This window comes from Mobula birostris, chromosome 3, assembly GCF_030028105.1.
Source record: "Mobula birostris isolate sMobBir1 chromosome 3, sMobBir1.hap1, whole genome shotgun sequence".
NCBI classification, from domain to species: domain Eukaryota; kingdom Metazoa; phylum Chordata; class Chondrichthyes; order Myliobatiformes; family Myliobatidae; genus Mobula; species Mobula birostris.
The window spans coordinates 82,659,526-82,671,746 of record NC_092372.1 but is presented as its reverse complement, the minus strand read 5'-3'; the positions used below and the strand labels follow the sequence as shown (position 1 = coordinate 82,671,746).

The 12,221-nt window shown below is 36.9% G+C and overlaps 1 protein-coding gene across 2 annotated transcripts in view; it reads right to left on the bottom strand.

Annotated features, from left to right (window-relative positions):
* Positions 1 to 12,221, bottom strand: part of adgra3 (adhesion G protein-coupled receptor A3) — a 127,374-nt gene that overhangs the window by 15,215 nt on the left and 99,938 nt on the right. For both annotated transcript variants that reach the window (XM_072252959.1, XM_072252960.1), the window contains exons 9-13: positions 9,743 to 9,941; positions 7,609 to 7,758; positions 3,903 to 4,064; positions 3,426 to 3,638; positions 493 to 700 (exon numbers count right to left, since the gene is read on the bottom strand). In XM_072252959.1, the coding sequence (XP_072109060.1) occupies positions 493 to 700; positions 3,426 to 3,638; positions 3,903 to 4,064; positions 7,609 to 7,758; positions 9,743 to 9,941 (932 nt within the window). The remainder of the gene's footprint in view (positions 1 to 492; positions 701 to 3,425; positions 3,639 to 3,902; positions 4,065 to 7,608; positions 7,759 to 9,742; positions 9,942 to 12,221) is intronic.

The following is a 12,221-nucleotide window of genomic DNA, read 5'->3' as shown; positions in this document are numbered from 1 at the left end:
TGGCATCAAGCCTCTTATCTGCAATAGTTATATAGAATATCATAAGAACATATCAAAACTGGAGCAGACTCAATGGGCTGAATGGCCTAATTCTGCTCCTATGTCTTATAAACCAGTTTCTAAAAAGAATTATGAATTACTTAATATACATATCTGCTTATAAACAGCTGGCTTGTTTTCTCCTATCAAGTCCATAAATTTAAGTTGCTTGACCAAATACTAAGACAACCAGAACCAATCAGATGAAAACCAATTGTTTGGAAAAGCATTGGGTCTCCTGTTTATCATTTACCATTTTGTGACTGCAAATTTTTCATTTTAAAATCATAATTACAAAATCACTCCAAGGATAATTTTTTTTAAATTCAAGCACCAACAGTGCAATGCAATAAACATATCTCCCCATCCATCACTTAGTAATTCTCTTAAATACTGCTCTAAAGTATTTACTGAAAAAAAGGAATGAGAGATGAAACCTGGGTACCTCCCTACCTATCTTAGTGTAGATGACTGGAGAGGCCACAGTCCGTCTCTTTCCATCATCTGCCAAATTTGTAGAATTCCCCGTGCTTGGAAAGAGTTTGCCATTCCGAAAAGCAATAAGCTGCAATTTGTAGACTACATCTTCCGTTTGGCTTAGTACAGGATTTTGGGAAAACAAGGATGGTGGTAATTGAATAGATGCCTCTGCAATAGTATTCTATGGAGTATTTAAATAAATAGTTTTAGAATTGTTGTATCATTAGTCACTTGTCAAATGGAGTAGCAACAAATACAATGATTTTTATAAAAGTATTTTTACTTTACATTCCACTTGAGTGACGAGTATTGATTTTGCCAATATTGTGACATACTGCTTAATGAAAACATAAAAAACCACTTGGATTTACATTGCATAATTCATATCCTTTACATGATCCAAAATTGTTTACAGCCAATTAAGCTCCAAGTACAATGAAGTGGAATCACATATTTTAAGGAAAATATTCAGCCGCTCAGTACAATCAGTTATCCAAAATCAATCTGCCACACAAATGTACATCTGTTCAACTAGCTCTGTGGCATATTTTTTGTTTTGCAAATACATAGTGAACAATACACAATTTTTTCAGGCCACGATATAAACTTTGACTGCCACAAACACAGAATTCACATAGTATAACATTAACCTGTTCAGGAGTAATCTAGAAATTTGGGCCAATCTTCTATAGTAACTAAAGGGACAGAGAAAAACCAGACACGGAATTTAGCTAATTCACAACATATTAAACTTCTTTTAGCCAGTATGGTTGTTTGAAGCTGAAAAGCAGCTATTAACCATTGACGTAACTAAAATAGGCACTCAAAATCTCCCGGCAATTATCATTAGTTAGTACTAACTATAGCATTTTTCAACAGAGTGATGAACTGCATATTGTCGAGGTTTTATGCTTTTCAAACTTCTAGCCCATTTCTCAAAGCTTTGATGTGTATTGATTTTGAGAAATACTAATTTCATACAAGTATAGTCTCTTACATAGATGGATGTCACCTTATTAAAGACTACTTTGATCATTGTAACTCACATCATGTTGCAAAGTTCCACATTATTACTGCAATTTTCCAGTGGAGCTACTGTTACCCCCAGTTTTGAAATATTTTAAAGATGTACTTCAATTCAGTCTCTTACACCATGGTTAGCAATGAATATACTCCAACTAAACTGTCAAGACATTTCATTTCTAATTGTAGTGAATCCTTGAATGGTATCTAACTGCTCCACTCCCAGGTTCATCAGGCATTCAAGTTCTCTGCAATAGAGCGAATGAACTGTCTATAGACTGACCAAAGCAATGCATGTCTTAGATATTCTTTTGCAAACTGCATTTTCTCCCCCCCCTCGGGTTTTTAATTTTTATAATATAAAAATTACACACACACACATATATATGCACACACAATAGCACACTCCTGCTTATGTTCTCACATTTCAACACCCACTGAGCTGATAGCAACAGATAATTGCACAAACCCTATTCCTATTTAAGTCTTTTTTCTGTCCATAAACAGAATTCTACTGCTTCTATATGTAATTGGCTAAAATCAAGGAATTGCTGTGGTAGAGGAATTAAACTGTATTCTCATTGCTGAAGAGATCAGAATAAAGGTGTATGACCTCACAAGTAGAGCTGGGTGCTCACAAGGCACCACAACAATTTAGAAAAAGAATAATTTTCATCTGCATTTATTACATTTCACTGTAGTCAGTACTGCTTAATAACAATTGCAGGAAGGTTTTGGATGGTTACCTCATAAGTGCCAATGGGTTAAAACCCATCACATTGAGATAACGTTACCTTATCCACCTACATTGGCTCTGTATGCTTCGATAACATTGGTTATCAAAAATCTACCACACCATGTGGGGCAGAGTTTATCATCTTTTGTATGCAAATATTGAATTTCCACTTAACTGCAAATATTGCAGTACATTTACAGTATGGCCCTTTACTTTGTACTCCAAGTAATTTAAAAGATAAATCACTGATCCTCTTGAGATAGGGGACTGAATATTCACTACTATACTACACAGTCCGCTAAACTAGTGGTGCATAGCCTTCATTACAGATCATAGCTCAGCAAGCTGCCATGCTTGCTATCACCCTAACCATAGTTACCTGGAAAAAGTTACCAATGTTACTTTCAGTTCAAGGGTTTTCTGCTGGGGGAAAATGGCATTTCCTCTCTATATAAATGCTTTAATAATTGGTTAAGTGACTTTGATAATTGATCCATATGTATTCTTCCAAATTGCATTTGTTCACTTTTAAATAAACATTTACAGAAAACAAGAAGCAATGTTTGTACTAACCAATGGAATTTTTTTTATGATCAAAACGAAGCAATTCTAAGCTGTGGGCTGCCAGTTTTATTTTTGACAATTTCCTCTGAAGAACAGCCCTAACCATTAATTGTAATTTACCTTAACAAGCATCTATTCCATCTCAGTGAAATTAATAATAGTTACAATTAGCCCCAATTTAAGTATAAATTATAGTGAAGCATTTTACTGTTATTCAGTGTTCCGCAGGTGATCTTCTAAAACGCTTCAATACACAGCTGTCCAACCCACCCACTCAGATCTCTCCCATGCTCCTTGAGCCAACTGTAGTATTTTAATAAAAATAATAAGCAGAAAGGTTAAAACATTAAGTGGTGTTAAAAAGATAACACGAAGATATATTTTGCCAGTAATTACTGGCAATTCAGTAAAGTCAGCTGATTATTTTGCCCATCTCCAGGGGCACGGTTTCCAACAATAACTCTTAAGTGTATAATTATCTTTCTTTATGAAACCAATTTTTATACAAGTGACAATATGGTTAATAGAGCAAATTTAATATACAGTGCAGACACATCCTATATAGCCCAGATTGACTGCTTACCTTGATTACAAAACTAGAAAGTGTGTTGCTAATATTGCCAGGACTGCACTTAAAACTGAACTGTTTATCTAGGTTGCCATCAGGATCTCTGCGCCCAAAGTCAGTAAGTCCTGTTCGGTCCGCCATAGCAACCTTCTGGAACACAGTGCAAGTCATTCCAGCAAAGCCATTGGCTTTCACCACAGAAGCTTCCATTGCAATGTTTGGAGAATACTGTACAAAGGGGGGGTAAAAGCATTAGAAAGCACATTATGTAACACATTAATAGAATAATTAACATTTTCACCTGCTGTGGAAAAATGGTGATGGAAAAAAAAATGCGGGGGGGGGGTATGCTTTATACTTTAATAATAAAATTACATGATTTAGCAAAGTTGGTTGAAACTCAGACAGAAGGGAAGCATCAACTTAGCAGATTTGTTTCCCATCTGCACAATACGCAATATCTACAAAATATTTTAAAGACCCCATTCTTACTGTGGAATAAACTTGAGCTCCACTGGCAAGCCTGTAAGTAGCAATCCGTTGTAAGCACTGAACAATTCGAGTGCAGGCTTTTGCTTCCCACTGGGCCATCCAGAGGACGTGCTCATCTGCTAACATGATGTTACTGGCAATATCCACCATGACGTCTCCAAGCTAAAAGAAATAAGCATTCTTTTTCAAATGTAACCCTTATATAGAAAAAAAACTCACCAATAAGTTGTACAGTACAAAGTACTAAAACCATGTTTAGGTCAAAACTGACAACTTTAAGACAAAAAACAAACATTTGTTTAAAATAATTGAAAACAATATACCCACTGTACGGTTGCATTTTCTTTGATAAATTGGATGTCAGTACATATCCTGAGCTTTTATAATAGTTCCAGTGCCAGGAAATGAATTATAATCTTTAAAATGTTTTATAGATTATATGTTTTTCTTCTAATGTACCATTGGTTTTGTTTGTCAAAACAAAATACAAACCAAAGAGAAATGTACACAATGTACTGGAAGAGCTCAACAGGTCAGACGTTTCGGGGAGATACCCTTCATCTCGGCCCGAAATGTTGACTATTTATTCCCACCCACTGATGCTGCCTGACCTGCTGAGCTCCTCTCATTGCTCTAGATTTCCAGCATCCGCAGTACCTCGTGTGTACAACTAAAGATAAATAATTTTTTTTTAAACTTTAAGCAATATTAATCTGGTCCTGATGTACTAATCCTGTGTCCCAATTAACCAGAATCCACAGTATTTCTATTCCTTAATGCTACAAGATTAGTTATGTAATCTGATACAAGACAATTACAAACTCCCCACTGTGAAAGCACAATTGAATATTTAGTAAGGAAGGAAATGATGTTTGTATAGAAACATAGAAAATAGGTGCAGGAGTAGGCCATTCGGCCCTTCGAGCCTGCACCGCCATTCAGTATGATCATGGCTGATCATCCAACTCAGAACCCTGTACCAGCCTTCCCTCCATACCCCCTGATCCCTTTAGCCACAAGGGCCATATCTAACTCCCTCTTAAATATAGCCAATGAACTGGCCTCAACTGTTTCCTGTGGCAGAGAATTCCACAGATTCACCACTCTCTGTGTGAAGAAGTTTTTCCTAATCTCGGTCCTAAAAAGCTTCCCCTTTATCCTCAAACTGTGACCCTTCGTTCTGGACTTCCCCAACATCGGGAACAACCTGCATCTAGCCTGCCCAATCCCTTTAGGATTTTATACGTTTCAATCAGATCCCCCCTCAATCTTCTAAATTCCAACGAGTATAAGCCTAGTTCATCCAGTCTTTCATCATATTTATGTTAATAACATGTAATATTTGCCAGACAGGTTGCTGGATTAGCAAGGACATTTAAACTTAATTTAAATATTATGTTATTAACATAAATATACAAACATCATTTCCTTCCTTACTAACTATTCAATTGTGCTTTCACAGTGAGGAGTTTGTAATTGTCTTATATCAGTTTACATAACTGATTTGCAGAATTAAGGAATAGAAATACTGTGGATTCCAGTTAATTGGGACACATTAGGACCGGTACATTTTGGCCCAATTAAGCAGCTGTCTTGATTACCTGAAGTTTCATGGAAAATAGTTAAAAAGGTATAAAAAGACAAACTACTGCAAGAACAAATTATGTATTCAAATGAAATACAGAACAAATTAGAACACCAGCAAAACTACTACAGTACTAAAACTGTATTAGTTCCTAATAGTTACTGAGAAATTAATCCACGTTCTTTTGATTAACTGTAAATGAACAAAATCAGTGCAGCCACCTCTTGCAGATAATGGACTGCCTTGAAACAATGCTTTCGACGTTGCATTCTCCCACTCTTCATTTTCATTGTAATATTCAAGATGATTATCCACATCTTCAAATTCTTCATAATTCCCAACTTGTTAAAGTTGAGAAATAATTTATATTTTCACTCCTGGCCATTTCTGGTTTTGCCAAGCCTGAATGCTTGAAACCGCAGACAGTAATAGTTCTGAATTGTCTTACTGCTTATTTCTTGTTAACTATCAGTGAAAGAGATTACTGCATTTTGAACAAACACATGCAAATAATGGCATTTAATAACTTCGCTCTAAGCACAGCGTAGTGTCTAGCAGCAACATAACATGCACATGATTAGTGTTAGCTAGAAACTGCTTGGTAACAGTCTCCTGTCCCAATTAAGCAGTTGTGTAACAGTTTCTCCCCTCAAGCCATCAGAATCCTCAATACCCAGAGCCTGGCTTGACACCAACCTACTATACCCTCTACTCTGCCTACTGTCTTGTTTATTATTTATTGTAGTGCCTGCACTGTTGTGTGTACTTTATGCTGTCCTGGATAGGTCTGTAGTCTAGTGTAGTTTTTGTGTTTTTTCTTACGTAGTTCAGTGTAGTTTTTGTATTGTTTCATGTAGCACCATGGTCCTGAAAAACATTGTCTCGTTTTTACTATGTTCTGTACCAGTAGTTATGGTTGAAATGACAAAAAAAGTGACTTGACTTGACTGTGTCTGTCACAAATAAATGTAAGGGAACCCTTGCTACTTTCTTGATTTTTGTTCTTTAAGAGTTGTCCCAAATAAGTGGCCGGCCCAATTAATCACAATCCATTCCATCATCCAACTGAATGAATAGTCAATCACACTAAATAATTTTGACAGCAGTAAACCATAAATTAAGCACAATCTGTGTAACCCTTTAAACATTTTGCAGATGCAGAAATAAAGATTGGGAATTGTACGTGCCATAAATTGAGGTTGAAGTAGTTATTTGTTTAAAATATTAGAAATTCACAAAAAAATTGCAACTGAACAAAAAGCAGAGCATTTAGAGAAGTTGCTCAGTAATAATTAAGGCTACATTCAAAAAACTCAAGATACATTTCTTTCTCAAAGCATAACATTTTAAGAGAATTTTACAGTGAGAATGATTCATAAAAAGCTTGCATCAAATCAATGATCAACAAATACTGCAAAAAGTTTATACTGGATGAAAGAAATAAAGTTATTTAAGCTTTATTTCCACTGTGCAGTGCAAATACTACTTTCATTTCACAGTTCCTCTTTACACTGAAGGAAACTATTTGGCCCATGAGAAAATGGCAGCTCTGACAGCAATCACAATCCCAGTGAATCAAAAAAGAATTCTAGTTTAATTTCATTTCACTGCAATTCTATTCACCCATTTATTTCACTGCTTGTTTTCTTTCTAGTTTATCATTTATCTTTCTTTCTCTCCCAATCCTCCGAAAAGCTACGAAAGGCAACTTAGTCAAGTAACCAAATAACTCTGGACATAGAAGGAAACCAAAGCATCTAGGCAAATTTCATAGAGAGAGCACAAGATGTCAGATCAAACTTGCTCACTGGAGCCGCGGGACAGCTGCACCACATAAAGTAAGGCCACTCATACAAGCCTAATTAATCATTCCCACCATATGTAATTTGTCCTCTTGCAGATCCTACCCTTTATTGCCTAGTTAAAAATAACTTTTCTGAAATAAAATTCTCATCAACACATGGATAATAAAATGAAGATACATTTGTCTGAGAATTTGACAATTACAAATCTCACAGAAAGCAAAATTAAGCATCGCTATTACTGGTTTTAGGTTCATAATTTTAATGTGTTTAAATATTTATAGGTAAGTATTACAATCAAGTTATAAGCAAAACTCACCTCCTTGTATTTCTCTGCAAACCTACCGAACTTTTCAATCATTTCAGCCACAAAAATGACATCCATCTTATCTGAGAAGTTTGCTGCTTCCATTGTATAAGCCAGCAGTTGCTGTGCTGTTGCTACAGCATTTGTAAGGTTCAAAGGCATCTATTTAAAATAAAAGATAAATTCAACTGTAAAATGCCAACCCAAATACCTTTTTGTAACACATGGATCAGCATGGATAAAGTATTTGCAAAGACTTTGCAATGAAACTCTGTATTTTTCTTCTACAATCTTGTAGAAGTGAGACATGCTGTGAATCAGGCATTGAAAAATACTTCAAATGTTGTACCTGCCAATCTTGCAGACATCCAATAAATGCATTTCTATTGGTTACTGCGTCAGCAATTTGCTATTCTGAAAAGCAACCCAAGGGCTGTACACATAGAATCATAGAGCACTACAGCACAGAAATAGGCCCTTCAGCCCAGCTAGTGCTTGCCAAATTGTTACTCTGCCTTATCCAAGCTTCTCTTAAATGTTGCAATTAAACCCACTTCCAAAACTTCTGCTGGCAGCTCCTCACTTGCACCACCTTCCAAGTGAAGCTGTTCCCCCCACCCCCCACCCTCCCAGGTTCCCATTCTAATTTCACCCTTAATCCACATCTTCTAGTTCTAGTCTCAAGCAGCGTCAGTGGAAAAAGTCTGCTTGCATTTACTCCATTTATACCTCTCAATTTTGTATACCTCTATCAAATCTTCCATCATTCTCCTATGTTCCAAAAGGGAAAAAAAGTCTTAACCATCTCAACCTTTCCCTATAACTCAGGTCTTCCAGTCCCGGCAACAGCCTAGTATATATTCTCTGAATATATCAAATAATTCATTTGTACCAGATGCAGAAGTATGTACCATACAAAAGATAGAACATCCATATTTTTGGCATTAATCACAACACCCTTTACTCTTGCATGCAAATTTGAATGCACATCTAAATACCGTTTCCCCAATAAAAATTATCCAAAAACAGTATAGATTTCCAAGTGTTTAGATGACATCCAAGTCAATCTTACCAATACCTCTTCCAATTTTTCCATCTGAAACACCTGACAACTGAGCTGAAGAACAAACACAAAGACCACCTATTGAACGCTAGAAAGATCAAAGATTTGCCTCAAGTCTCCTTCACAAACTTTATTCCCTAGCCACTGATTTCATTCCCATCTCTTCTACGTATTCCAAAAAAAAAATCAGTCCATTTGCAACTTCAATATCAGATCTAACCCTAAAATATGCTGCTTATCTTATGTTTACTCAGCAACAAGTTCAGCTGTTTACATATATCTATTCATTTGGTGTTGAAATTTCTATTCAGACTTGCTAATACAATGAACCAGTCTCCCTTCCTCTACTCTCTGTAAACTTGTGGACATACAAATTTTACTCTCAAGAGCCACCATCCCCTTCCTGCCAGTCCTTGCAAATACTAGTCACCCAAACTTGCTAATCTATGCTTACTCCAGGTTAAATAAACCCTAGATATTTCGATTTTCACCCTTGTTCTCAAATCTTCAACACCTTCAGAGTTAGCTTAATTGCTTATATGTCTCCCAGCAGACCTCCAATTCTGGATTTTTGCTCATCCCCCAACAATATTAATCCAATAACTCCCATGCTTTCTGCTGCCAAGGTTCTAAACTCTGGAATTTACTCATTAAACTCAGAGGTGAAAACAGGCTGATACAGTTTTTGGTCATTTTCTCCACTACCTCCTTTAGTCATTTACTGTAAAAATTGGTTTGATGAGGCTTTTGTGATGCCATTTGGGATATAGGGACACGTTAAAGGGATACAGAAATAAAAAATTCTATTGTCGTAGTGCAGATTTTTTAGCCTGGATTGTGGGTTCAAGTTCCAGTGTGATAACCAAGCTGGCAATCTTTGTACAGAAGCTAAGAAGAACACCCGTGGAGTTGAAGTAATAGAATAAATGAAGCTCTGCAAAGATAAAACGGATCTTCACCAACAAAAATATGACTACTGAACAGTGCATTGCTATATTCATATAGGTATCTTTTCATTATACTTATTAAAGTCAATTTACAGGTTTAACTTCAAATAATTATAATGCTAATGATATTTTGTACCTGGTTAAACATGTAAAGAACCCGTGTAACATCATTTGCATACTGACATCGAGAGTAGTTGTCATCTGACCAAAAGCCTCCTCGATCGCATTTGCGCCAAGCCTTCTCATCCTGAGAGCCACCAGGGTAGATCCCAGTGCTTGCAGAGTAACGGGTACAGAGCAGATAGGCAGTGATGCCAGCCAGTGTACGAGGCCACCTGAAGACAGAATGTTCATTCATTCAATCTATCCATTGGGTTTTAATCAGAATATAGCATAACCTTAACACCCAGTAAATGAACACATTCAACTATTAGATAGAAGATCTGTGGCAGTGCTGCATGCTTGCTGAAAGCTCTTCAGGTGGAAGAAAATAGATAAGTACTTCCCCTATATCATGGGAATAAATCACGGCATATTTTAGAACTGGAAAAAAGACATACTGGTGCATGTAGCTAGGGAAAATACAAAATTAATTTTGTACTTTTATGCTAGGGTGCTGCTTTCTCCAACTACTGAAAAAAACTACCATAATTTCCAAGTATTGTAGAGTCACCATATGCAAACAGATTACTTTAGCCCTGACCCCCAACCAGAATTAATGCTACAGAGGACTGTTTCCATCCATGCCCCTGAAATCAGTCCAAAAGCTATTACACAAAATCACTTGCTAGCTTACTTTTGTGGGGGAAGTGGGAGAGGAGAGAGAACCTGCTATTAAAACAAAATAGTCAAAAAAGATGCATACCAAAGATCAAAGGAAACAGCACAAAATAGCTGAGGGGCAAAAGAATGCACAATATTCTAAAGACTATTTGCAAAATGATAAGATTTCTAACATTTCCAAGTTTAAATAGTACAAAGAATGCCCTACCTAGGAGAGAATTTGGATCATTGGAATGTACCAGCTGAAGAGAGAGATGCAGATTGGCAATGGTGTCATGTGCAGAGTACTAGAATCAAAAATGTAGCCAGTACCTTACAAGATACATGAAGTATGGTAACAACAGCAGAATCTTATAAAGTCTGGTTGGAAATTTAGATTTGGTCCTTTTCCCCTTTACCGGTTCTTGCCCTTTTTTTTTAAAAAACAGTGCGATGTTCTCCAAAGTTCTACCTACATTGGCGAGTTATCCTAACTAGTCCCAAACAAAATACTGAACAGGATTTGTAGGACTATGTGACCAAGAATACTTAAATACACAAGTGATTATTTTTAGAAGTTTTCTGTTGCATTGCTTCTGATTTTGAAGATATATCAGTTTGTAACATTGGCAACCTACTCAGCAAAAGCTTTCCATGACATTGACTCATCCAATGCTTCATCGACGTACAGTTGCAAGAAAAAGTGTGTGATCCCTTTGCAATTACCTGGTTTTCTACATTTATTACTCTTAAAATGTGGTCTGATCTTCATTCGGGTCATAATAATACAAACACAATCTCCCTGAACTAATAACACACAAACAATTGTACTTTTATGTCTTTATTGAACACATTGTTTAATCATAGTCCACGCTAGACAAAGTATATGAACCCTGGTATTTAATAATTGGTAGAACCTTCTTTAGCAGCAATAACCCCCACCAAACATCTGTATCTGCTAATCACACTTGCACAATGGTGAGGAGGAATTTTAGACCATTCTTCCACACAAAACTGTTTGAGTTCATCAATATTTCTGGGATACCTTGCATAAACAGCCTCTTCAGGTCTTGCCACAGCATCTCAATTGAGTTAGGGTCTGGACTCTGACTTGGCCATTCAAAAACACGCATTTTCCTCTTTTTAAACCAATCTGTTGTTGATTTACTCGTGTTTCGGATCATTGGCTCGTTGCATCATCCAACTTCTATTTAGCTTTAGCTGATGGACTGCTACCCTGACATTCTCCTGTAAATTGCCTTGATACAATTTTGAATTCATTATTATCTGAACGACTACAAGCTGTCCAGGCGCCGAGACAGCAGAGGAACCCCAAATCATGATGCTCCTTCCACCACGCTTCACAGTTAGGATGAGGATTTGGCGTTGGGTGTGCAGTGCCCTTTTTCCCCCCAAACCAGGCTATCTGCATTTCCGCCCAGAAGTTCAACTTCTGTCTCAGAGGCACTGTAGAACATCCAGGTGGTCTTCTGCAAACTAGAGACATGCAGCAATGCTTTTCTTGGAGAGCAATGGTTTCCTCTGCGGTGTTCTTCTGTGAAGCATGATGCTTCTTCCACCATGCTTGTTCAGTGTTGTTCTTGCAGTGGACACATCACATGAACAGAGACTTTAGCAAGCTCTTGAGATTTCTGCAGGTCTTTTGCTGTTACCCTTAGGTTCTTTATCACCTCCTTCAGCATTGCACGTTGTGCTCTTGTTGTGATCTTTGCAAAACACCCACTCCTAGGGAGAGGAGCAAGAACACTGAGTTTCCTCCATTTGTAGACAGTTTCTCTTACTGTGAACTGATGAACACTCAGGTCTTTAGAAATGCTTTTGTAGCTTTTTCC